Genomic DNA, 11,793 nt, shown 5'->3' with positions numbered 1-11,793 from the left:
CCAGGAGTAGAAGTTTATGGTAGACTCCCCAGTCCTCTTAAGATTGGCTTTATTGTCTTGACTGGCATTGAGGGACAAAAGAGGGAGAGTCACTGTCTTTGAAGCACTTGCAGTGTAAAGGGTTGTGAAAGAAAGGTCTGGTTACAAGACGTACAGATTAGGATAACTCTGGTCCCTTATTTCCCATATTCCTGTAAGATGCATTAAAAATCCAAGTATCAAGGACTACTGATTGGTGGAATACTTTGGAAAGACAGCAGCGAGCATAAATCTGGGCTGATGAATGAAAGTATTTTTAGAGTTTAAATCTTGATAAGAATTAGCAATAACATTTTGTTGCCATGCAAATGCAGTCTCAATTATAGTATGTCCTGTCATTGTAGTAAGAGTGATGTTAAAAAGTTCTAAAGGGACTCTAGGTAAAAGGTTCTACTTTGATTTGTTTGGTTTTGTTTTGCGTACTGTGAGCTAGTCTGTGTTCCATGGTATAAAGGAGGTAATCCCACATGTGACAGGCTGAAAAAAAATTGGGTGTGTTGTGGAAACACTTATTTCTTCAAAGAATTCTTGAACGAGAAATTAAGCAACGCTTCGTGCCAGAATGTCTATATGGTTTAATTGTTGAGGGTCTTATTCTGACAGCTTTATGCTTGCAGGGGCCCAGCTTCTTGCCTGGTGGTCGTTTTAGCCCCAGGGGTGTTATGGGTGGGTTGAGGGCCCAAGTGATTGAAAAAGTATGTCCCTATTTAGGCTCAGGAATCTCATCTCCCACTCTGCCAACTGGTTATGGATCAGTCTGTTATATGACCTAGGAAGAAATAAATATATATGCTTAATTTCTGTTCACACTGTTGCAAGCTAAACTTTGGCAGTAATTCAGATAGACAATGTCAAGCTTGCTAGGACTGAGAAAAATGTAACAAATTAGACCAGATCTGTAGCTTGGATTTACATTCTTGTCCTCCTCATCTGGATGTGGTCTTGATTCAGCTAATAGGCTGAATTAATTGACGTTGCCTCCCACATGCCTTGGCTAGAGAGACTACAGGGGAGGTTGTATGAAGTATATGAACTCTAGCTGGCTGGGGTTTTTGTAAAAGGGAAGACAGTTTTCCATTCTTATGCAATGTTTTCTGGCAAGGCACATTGTGTCTAGCTCCCTCTAGAGCCTGTCGACTCTGCAGTCTCCCTCTGCCTCTTTTTTTTTTGTTTCTTTTTTTCCCCACCCATGTTTTAATATGGAGCACACCGTTTGGCTCATGTGGATTTAGAAACAGATATTGCCCATGAGCAATCTCCTGCATCACAGCACATTAAGCCAGGTAGTGGGCCACTGGGGTAAATTACTGTAGACAGACCTTTCTGCTACACTCAAACTGCATCTCTTTATATGAACCTGGCATTTTTTCTTTTTTTTTTTTTATTTAAGGCTGAAAGAAATACTTCTGCTCACTTACTTTTTCCCTTCGCCATTTTTTTTCAATACCAAAGAGAAATATTTGCCTTCTATCTTTGCCAAATTATTTAGTAGAAGAGTGTAAATTAAAGCCATTATCTTGAAATGTGCTTTTGGAGCAGACTACATACAAGTATAAGAAATTGTAACATAGTATTTCTTCTGGTCTGCCAGGTAAAGCTTTTCCTTTTTTCTTCTTCTTTAATTTTCACACTTGGAATATTGGTAATAATATAAAAAAACAGAGGTTCCAGTTTATGCATCAGTGTTTCAGTACAGTAGCAGTAATGGTATTGTAATGAGGAATGTGAGGTTTTTTCAGAGATACTAAAAGTTGTTCTTAGTTTTAGAGTTACACAGTGATCAGTTTGAGAAAGAATAGGCCCTGCACACTGTCAGGGTTTTCTGACTAGAGAGTGTTCATCAAGATAATGCAGAATAAGCAGGTATTGGCTAATACAAAGTCCTTAATGTTTATCCATCAGTTGGTGGACGAGTGAGTCAGGAGTTAAATTACACACGGCAGAAGATTGGAGAAGAGGCCATGTTCAACCCCCAGCTCATGATCCAGACTCCACAGGAAGATGGTGCTAATGTACTAACAACAGAAGCACTCCGACAGCACCTTGAGTCTGCACTTCAGGCCAGCAGAGTACATGTCTATATGTACAACAGGTGAGGGGAAAATCAAAAATTTTCTTGATCATATGTGGTAGCTGAAAAATGGACGCGTGCTTTCCTTAATGTATTTTTAAATAGTTAGCACTTCTGAGCCTTTCCCTTGGGGCTGTGTTTTGATTTGAGTGTCACTGGTTTCTGATAGCTTGACACTGTGGCATGATAGCTGTGATAAATTGGCATTTAACAAGTAAGATGGGGGAAGTGGTGTTACGTGAGGCATGCCACAGCATGCAGCATTTCTTTAGGTAAAGATATAATGTCTGTGATCTTAAATGTAGAACCTTATGGGTAGGATTCCTAACATTGAAAATCCTTCCATACTAGGTTGAATTCACTTGCTAATGTTATTATGAGGCACGTAATGGCTGTGAACAGTGGCAGAGGCTAGTGTTCTTCCAGCAGTTTGGCTATAAAGGCAAATGCAGATGTGGTACAAATGTCAGCGGGTGGAATAAGAGCTATTTAATAACACAGACAACAGACTGTGCCTTAAAGAGTGCCTGTGGCCCCATACTGATGGTTGGCAGTTGTGTGTTGTCTAGCAGAAAAATAATAATGGTGTACCTCAGGACCTCAGGAGGGTACCAGCATAGGGCTAGGATGTCTCCCTGAAAAATGGCTCTGCCAGGGTTACTACTTACATAGTGATGTGCCAAGGAGTCCTGCCTGTGAGGCACAAAGCTCCCTGTCTTTCAGCAGATCTTTTCAGCACACCCAGCTGGTTCTTCCATGAACTGCTGCTAGGGCTCCAATTATCTTTTACGCAGCTCCTGCCCTGTCTAAGTCATTAGAAGCCACGGTAGTGGAAGTTGTAATACAGCTGAAATAAGAAGGCAGGAATCTTAATGGTTTATTTGCTTCTGCATGTCTTGGTCCGCTGACTATATTTGAGTCCTCTGAGCTGAAGATGGCTTTTCTCTTACTGGTGTCACCAAGTGATACCTTAAGTCACAGTCTCATATAAATGAGACTGACAGAAATACAAGATGTATTTTTGTCCCATGAACACATGTTGACTAACTTGTATGTACAAAAGCACCTCCCTCCTTACTTTGAATGAGTTTTACAGAGAATATGGAAATATAGAAACAACTGAAATAAAGAAAGGGTTTTTTTTTTTTGTGAGGTCTAATATATCTTTTTTTAATAACATTTGCCTTATTCAATGATTTGCTGCTTGAGGCCAGTGTGTGTATGTGAGTCACAGTTTTAAATGTCTGTTATATTTTCAAAATTGCTTCTCAGTAATTGTGCAAGAAGAAAATATTTGTCCTTCACATTTCTTACAGACAGTGGAAATTGGAACATTTGTGTTACAAATCAGGAGAACTCATCACCGAAGCAGGTTACATGGACCAGGTATGTGTAGCAGGTATTTAATTACAAGGTTTGTGTGTTTTCATGATTCAGCTTGTGCTGTATTGATTATATTCTTGTGTGACTGTGTTTTTCCTCTTTCTGATTTTGACAGATCATAGAATATCTTTATCCTTGCTTAATTATCACTCCTTTGGACTGCTTCTGGGAGGGAGCAAAGCTACAGTCAGGAACTGCCTATCTATTGTAAGCATGTGTTTTTTGTAACTTTCTGGTCTGAATGTTTTAAATTGTATAACTGTGTACAGTGCTTCAGTTTCATTTCCGTTGTTTATTCAGATTATGATTTAACAGGAAAAATAAAATATGAAGTGTAGTGTATCTGCATAAAAAATACGCATATATGCACGGATTTTTTTTTTCATTTAACACAATGTTTACCTGTTTCTGTGAGATCATTTGTAAACCTCAATTTAAATCCTCTTTTATTTTTCCTGTGTTGCTAGCATGCAAATTAAAATGTAAATTCTGAGTTGGAGTTTTAAGAATTTTATGCTTTACCGTTTTTTTTATCCCCGGAACAAAGTTGTTTCTGGTGGATTTTTTCCCCCCTATAAAATACAAAAACATTGGTTGGCTGGGAATTTTAGACCTAAGGAAATGTCTTGGGTTAATTTCCAAGTCTTTCTGAGGAATAAAGAACAAATCCTTTGCTTCAGAGACCATTAAAGAAACCATATAGTATCTTTTGTAGATGGTTTCTCACAGTTTACGAGTGTGATATTAGATGCCCTGAGTTCTTTAAAGAGTTAATTGTTAATCTGTGCAGGCATTTTCTGTTAATTATGCAAGAGTTAGCATTTGAGTAATTGTTTCTGTCCTGGTTTGTGTGCCTCTGCAAAAGCAATTTGCAATGGCCATCTCCTAACCTTTAGTGTACAGTTTTAGAGGGGGAAATAAGGGGGTTTGTGTTTTCTGGTTGGGAGATTCAGAATAATGACTTAAGCCTGGTTAAGCAGATACAGTGTGGTTTGAACCACAGAATAAGGCAGTCAAAAGCCTTTCTGGTCTGTCAACATCACAAATTCAGAAGTGGGGGGTGGGAGACATGACAGTGATAGTGGTGACAGCCATGGTAGCAGGAAGGCTTGATGGTTGATAGTCAAGCTGCCAGGGCATTTCAAGGAGCACAGTATTGTTACAGATAAACAAAGATCAGTTATATTGATTGATTACATTTGCAAGATGATTATTAGACTAGCAAGAAGTAATCTGATACTATGAGAAAGGCTTTCTTTCCTCAGCCCCCTCTCTTCTGTCCCTTCCCCCTCCCCCCTAATTCTTTGAAGCAGCAGTTGGCTGCTTTTTTGTTATTTAGGTTCTTGATAATTTGTTTTGCTTTGTTTGTAAGTGAAAGTATTTTTAACCAATTTTACAAGATAGCTTTGTAAGAACCAAGTATTTTTTTTGTTCAAATTACAACTGGACTTCAAGAAAAGTACACAAACAAATCTAATTAAAGCATGCCTTACATTTTATGAAACAGCTTTACCAGAAAAGGTTTTAACTTGTAGCGGAAAATAACTCAGTTATTTGTTCAAACATGAATTTTAAAGTATGTTTATTTCAGAACTTCTTTTGTCTTTTTACTATGTGTCTTTCTCTCCTGGTTGCTCTTGCAGAGGAAAGCCTCCTTTGCAGTGGATCAACTTTGACCCTTTAGAATTCTTGGAAGAGTTAAAGAAAATAAACTACCAAGTGGAGAGCTGGGAAGAAATGCTGAATAAAGCGGAGGTTGGTCATGGTTATATGGATCGACCCTGCCTGAATCCTGCTGATCCCGATTGCCCAATCACAGCTCCCAATAAAAATTCCACTAAAGTAAGTTTGCTTGTCCTTGTGCATGTCTTTTCAAGGGAGGCTGGGGGGTGGGGAAGGTTGGGGGGGAAGGTCAAACAGACTAGAAGAAAGTACCATTTTCTTCCAAGCAGTATATGGCTTGTATTCTTGCATGATGTCATTTTTCTGTTCCTATTACCCGCTGTTAGCTCACTGTCATGGATTTTGCCTCCTTGTGTGATGCAATGCTTAATCTTGTACATTTAGAGTGAAAGTACAGTTGTCAGCTGTTGCTGTGGCACTGCAGTGATGTGGCATTTCAGCAAACTGGTGCCTCAGACAGACAATAGCCACTGCTGGAACACAGCTGCTGCTGCACCTCCATGCCATGCAGAAAAACCTTTCCTCAAGTAACTCCAGTTTTGTTGATTTTTTTTGTGATGAATTCAAAGTCATAAGCCTTGAATTTATATATCCCTTTATCAGTCACGTTAGACTTTGGAGAAATTGGCATCTGATCAACAAGGACCTGGGTGCTTTCTTAGCTTGATTTGTTGAATGCCTTTCTTCTAGTAGACTACCCAGATGGTCTTTAACATCCATGATTCTAGTTCACTGAGTGCTGAATTAAGTTATGAATTTGTAAAATTATGAAACCTATTAACTGCTTCTTTGTAACTTTTTCTAGCCTCTTGATGTAGCCCTTGTTTTGAGTGGTGGATGCTATGGATTATCAAGAAAATACATGCATTGGCAGGAGGAGCTGATTATAGGTGGTACAGTCAAGAACAGTTCTGGTAAACTTGTCAGGTAAAAAAAGTATTTAAAGAAAATGTCAGCTTTAATTTGTTAGGGTTCATTTTTTGGGCCATGATAGGAGGATGATGCAAACTCTATTGCCCTTCACATGTATTATAAATTTCGCTTCAGGGTGACATGTCTCAAGAGAGCAGAATTTAGAAGAATGCTTTGACTGTTCTTTAAAGTGGTGTCATCATTTCCTGCTTCTCATCTCAGAATGATGGTGTATGTCAGTCAGAAAGAAAAGCTTTTTACTGGCAGCTTTGTTGTTCAGAATGTATGTATAAAGCATTGAACAGTCTGTAAAGCACTGAACACCTTTGATCACATTTTGAAATATGATCAAAGTAAAAAGGAAGGAAAATAATGCGAGTAATGTACTAACTCCTTTGACTTCTCTCAGAATTCCAAAATATTCACTGAATGTTTTATTCAGGGTTAATACAGAGAATAGTCTATTTTCATGTCCCTGTGTTGTTAATACAACTTTGAGTAGTAATGCAAACTCAAACCCTTTGTTTTAGACTTCTGAACGAAGACATAGAACACTGGACTTTAGTGGCGGAATAAAACTGTGTGATTTACTGTTCTGAAAAACGCAGCCCATACTAAACAAAATGAAGCATAATTTTTCCAGAGAATTTTTAACCTTTTTAGCATTCACATAACACATTGATAATTCTCTCAAGAAAGAGCCAAGTAAGGCACTTCCATTGAAAGACAAAAAGGTTTCTTCTCTTACTAATTAATGGTTCCTTCTTATTAACCAATAAGAGCTTCTGAAATTGTTGGATGGAGTTGCATATTGTGGAAATTCAGGATGGATTGCCTTTGTGTATTCCCCACAGTTTATTTGGCATGAGGAGTTTAATCTACTACTTCTCTCCAAGGGGTAAAAAAGACCAAGGTCTTCAAATGACATTTTGTCAGCATTTACAAGACTTCATAGAAATAACTGTTTCTGTGGCATCCTCACAGCAATCTGTCTTATCAAATATGAACTTAAGAACAGATTTGTAGGGTAATATTCTTTTTTCCTGAAATTAATCCTACTGAAAATAATGTCAGAACTCTAATTAACTTTAGTGAAAACAGATTTAGCCTCAATAGCAGTACAACTGCACCAGATACACAGTAGAATAATTATGCTCTTATACTTTTAATACAAGCATGTGCCCTATAAAATCAAGAACTCAAGCAAGCTCCTGTTAGAATTGCATTGGGACTTCATGCCATGAAAATATTTTCCTGAAAATGCTCAGTTTATGCCTATTTCTCCTCTCTCTTCTCTTCATGTCACAGTGCCCAGGCTTTGCAAACCATGTTTCAGTTAATGACCCCTAAGCAAATGTATGAACATTTCAAGGGGTATGAATATGTTTCACATATAAACTGGAACGAGGACAAGGCAGCAGCAATTCTGGAAGCCTGGCAGAGGATGTATGTTGAGGTAAAATTGAAAATAACTTAGATACTATACTATAAAATCCTAATAAGGTTCACTGCCTACTTTTTATACTATTTCCTTAAGGAATGTGCTTAAAACAGAACTGAGTCATTGCCTCCCTGTTTTTAAGAGTTCTTTTGGTAGTTTGTTGGTTGTTTTTTTGGTTTGTTTTTTTTTTTCCTTTTTCTTGGTTTGGTTTTGTTTGTTTGTTTGTTTGCTTTTGTTTTTTTTGGTTTTTTGTTTTTTCCAGTAAGAAGCTGCTTATTCCTATATGAGAAGCCATGAAGGTTTTACTTTTTGCTGCCTGGGACATTTTTGTTTAGCTGGGGCTGAGAAGAAACCAAAGAGCTAGCTGGAATTTAAAAGCTTTTGGTTGGAGTGATTATTCTAAATGTGTCTGGAAAACATTAGCCACCCATGGGCTGCTTCTTCAGCAGCAGCCCAGGTGAGGAGGCTGTGTGACAAGGCCTGCCCTCTGTGTCCCAAACCCTGCCCTCCACGGCGCTCTCTCTGACCTCTGCAAATGGCCAGGCAGGGAGGGGCAGAGACATGGCTGACCTGGGTTAAGTGCAGAACTGGTACTGCGTTGTGGAGTTACAGGAAGGGGTTCAAGTTAAGTGTTTGTAATGAGCTGGGCATGCAGTAGGCTTTCCTGAAGGGCTCAAATTCTGTCTCATAATCAGGAGCTTGCCAGAAAAAAATCAGGAAACACATCAGTGTTTTATCACATCAGTGTAATGTCTGTGTAGAGCATGGGCTAAAAGGCAAAAAAGATTTGATTTCAGATGTGTGCTGTAGAAGATGGTAATGACTTTTTTTGACAAAATGACTAAAATAAACCAAAAATATTCTTTAGTCGCACAAAGTTTTATTTTTCCTTTCATAGGTTGTTCATCAAAGTGTTGCACAAAATTCTACTCAGAAGGTGCTTTCCTTCACTACGACCACCCTGGATGACATCTTGAAGTCATTTTCTGATGTCAGTGCTATCCGAGTAGCTAGTGGCTACTTACTAATGGTAATAAAATAAATCTTTTAAATTTTCTTTGGTAGTAGAGCAAGGCTTAAAAATATACTTTATTGTTACCAGTTTGTAGTCCAGAGTATTTTACAAATACTTAAAGTAAAACCTGCAGTTTGTAAACTTTACCTCAGGCTTCTCACCTGTTCCGCTTTGTAACCTCTGTGACATGTCTATTCTGATTAAAAATAGTGTAAGGATCTGTAGGTGGATGGAGAGAGACAGCTGATAGAGGAGGATCCGTTCTAATATTTTGCTTTTTTCCCCCCAAATTCCCCTCCCTGCCTCCTCTCCTTAGCTTGCCTATGCCTGTTTAACGATGCTGCGGTGGGACTGTGCCAAGTCTCAGGGTGCTGTGGGGCTGGCAGGAGTCTTGTTGGTTGCACTCTCTGTGGCTGCAGGATTGGGCCTGTGCTCATTGATTGGAATTTCCTTTAATGCTGCCACAACTCAGGTATTTAGAAGACACAAGTCTGCTGTTAAATTGCAAGTACTCTGTTAATGAATGAACACAAGTCAATCTTTGAGAAGTAAAGTACTGAAAAAATATTTTGGCTCTAGATTTTTACTTTACTGTTTTCCTATTTCATAGTTTATGCTGTGATAAATTTAATTATCATGCTAACAAGTGATACTGAAGAAAAAACAGATATTATGTAATCTGTATAATTCTTGTTAGGTTTTTCTGTGTCCCAATACAAGTGGAGGCATCCTAAGTATCTAAAGAGCTGCAGATTTGTTTTTACATCTGAGTATACCAGGATGTTCAAATTCTGAAAATATTTGGAATGTAACTTGAATTATTATCAGATATTTGTCTATCCAAAACTTAAATTACAAATGAGAATTTGTACTTGTTAATGGTATATTTTAAATTCCTTAGCTACATTCCAGAATAAAAGTTAATACCTGTATTGTGTCATTTCCATTTTCATTTTACCCTTGGATTTGTGTAGAGTGTAATGTAAAAGTTGCTATAATTAGCCATTTAATGGCTAGCTGTGTGGCAGATCATAACACAATGTATTTGGGTTTTGTTTTGTTTCTTTCCCAAGGTTTTGCCTTTTCTTGCTCTTGGAGTTGGTGTAGATGATGTTTTCCTTCTGGCACATGCATTTAGTGAAACAGGACAGAATAAGAGAATTCCGTTTGAGGTAATGACAAAATGGAGATTTGCATGAAAATAAAACAAAAAATTTCATATAGGAACAGATACTCATATCCAGAATTAATCAGTGGACTTTTTTTTTTAATAGCTTTTCCTAGGGTCTAGAAATTCTTATTTCTGTCAAAATACGGAATTATAGCAATACATGTGGTCCTAGGACATTTTTGAGTGTTCATATTCTTGTTTTGTTTTTTTTTCTTTTTTTGTAGTGTCTTAGGTTTATTTTCTCTTGAAATTTTAATTTATAAACTGTTACATAAATACAGACTTCCATAATCCAAATTCTGCCAAAAATTTCAGTGAAAATTAATGCAAATCTAGGAACAAACTCAAATAGGAGTCTTGACAATGAGATGATAAAATAATTTTAATAAAAGAACACACAGAATAGAAAAGGGGAAAAGAGAGGGAAGACAGTTACCTTTACTTTTTTTTTTATGACCCTAAAATTGAGTTGTTTTCTGTATTTTTCTCTTGTTTTTATTTTCTGAAGTTTATAATTGACCATGATATTACAAAACATTACATATAACTGATAGGTAACTGATAGGAAATCTAAGGCATCATCACTTTTATGATCCTTTACTTTTATTCATATTTTTAGTCTCAGTCCAAATTTTCACATCCAAAGTACATCCCATTTAAAACTAGTGTATATTTGCTGATTTTGTTTTGTATGAGCAGTCTTCCATGTGCTCTCTCCAGCTCGTTTTGTATGCAGCCAGTGCAACCTCACTCTATAATCTCTGTCTGCTTCGTAATAGCCTGTTGGGTTAGGAAAGGGTCATGTGTTTATCTTGATTTCTTGGTGGGTTTTGTCTGTGGTCCCTAGACTTGGTGGAGTTCTTTTTGTTTGTTTTCTTACATATTTTTTCAAGATGTGTGGCTATGTTATGCCTCTCTGCTGTTAATACATGCTTATTTTGTCTGAAAAATGAGAACACAAAGTGATTCCACTGGTAAAAATTAAATCCTTCTCAACAGCAGATGTACTTGATATATTGTCAGCACCCATTTAGTTTTGTGCTCTGAAGCTAGAATCAATTCTAGTCATGTTTTCTGCCCTCAAAAACTTGAGCAATTCATCCATGTTCCTACCGAACAGTAAACTTGATATATAGTTTTCTCACATAGTCTGAATTTATATTCAGAGTTATTTGTGATAATTTTTCACTGGTGCTGTGTTACATCTGTAGGATGACCACATTGTTTGCAGGACATCAGCTTATTCGCCTGACTTTTAAGATGTGTCCTTTGTTTTGCAGGACAGAACAGGTGAATGTCTGAAGCGAACAGGAGCAAGTGTAGCCCTTACATCTATCAGCAATGTTACTGCTTTCTTTATGGCTGCCTTAATTCCTATTCCAGCTTTAAGAGCATTTTCACTCCAAGTAAGTTTATACCCTTTATATCCAAGTAGGCTACCCGTTGCTAGCTCTGATTCCCTGAGGAATTGTGATGATGATATTTGTTGGTGGTGGCACTGAAGCCTGATTTTGGTGCTCCTGCGGTTCACTGAGCCAGAATCTCGCTGCAGCAGCACCACAGACCTCGGCAGTAACAACTGCTGTCTGCTCTCCTTTCTCCTGCTCCCTCTTCTCATGCACAGAGTCTCTCACATCCTCCTAGCAGGTGAAAGAATACTCTGTCCCAGCACAGCTGGGTTGAATGCGGAACCCAAGCTATATGTAACTAAGAAGAAACAAGTTCCCAGATGGATTTGTGTTCTAAAGTCAAGAGGAATAGACTGTGGTGTAGTGTGTACTGTAATGTTTCTCAGCAGCAATTTAATCCTTTCATTCATGTTTGTCCAGTTTGCTGCTCTTCAAAACTACGAGTGCAATTGCAGCAGTACATATGAATTTGTAATTTTAATAATTACTGTAGCACTTTTTACCGCCTTACTCACAGTAATTTTAGCAAACTTGGAGAAAATTTAATAATTATGTGTTCCAGATGGGTACAAAGAAAATGTGAATTTTATGTGCTGAACCACGCATTGCTTGTTCTGCCTTCCTCTGTCTTCTTGTATTTGTTTCTGATAATATACCTTCATAAATATG

General features: G+C 37.7%; 1 protein-coding gene across 1 annotated transcript in view; it reads left to right on the top strand.

The window, feature by feature from the left end:
* Positions 1-1,945: 1,945 nt before the first annotated feature.
* PTCH1 (patched 1) overlaps positions 1,946-11,793 on the top strand; it is a 43,739-nt gene continuing 33,891 nt past the window's right edge. Inside the window, exons 1-10 of the mRNA XM_005426893.2 lie at positions 1,946-2,131; positions 3,427-3,496; positions 3,609-3,700; positions 5,137-5,335; positions 5,982-6,103; positions 7,397-7,544; positions 8,428-8,559; positions 8,861-9,016; positions 9,618-9,716; positions 10,996-11,121. Coding sequence (XP_005426950.1) covers positions 2,001-2,131; positions 3,427-3,496; positions 3,609-3,700; positions 5,137-5,335; positions 5,982-6,103; positions 7,397-7,544; positions 8,428-8,559; positions 8,861-9,016; positions 9,618-9,716; positions 10,996-11,121 — 1,275 coding nt within the window. The 5' untranslated portion in view covers positions 1,946-2,000. The remainder of the gene's footprint in view (positions 2,132-3,426; positions 3,497-3,608; positions 3,701-5,136; positions 5,336-5,981; positions 6,104-7,396; positions 7,545-8,427; positions 8,560-8,860; positions 9,017-9,617; positions 9,717-10,995; positions 11,122-11,793) is intronic.

This window comes from Geospiza fortis, unplaced genomic scaffold (assembly GCF_000277835.1).
Source record: "Geospiza fortis unplaced genomic scaffold, GeoFor_1.0 scaffold325, whole genome shotgun sequence".
NCBI classification, from domain to species: domain Eukaryota; kingdom Metazoa; phylum Chordata; class Aves; order Passeriformes; family Thraupidae; genus Geospiza; species Geospiza fortis.
This window is presented reverse-complemented; position numbering and strand designations above follow the sequence as displayed.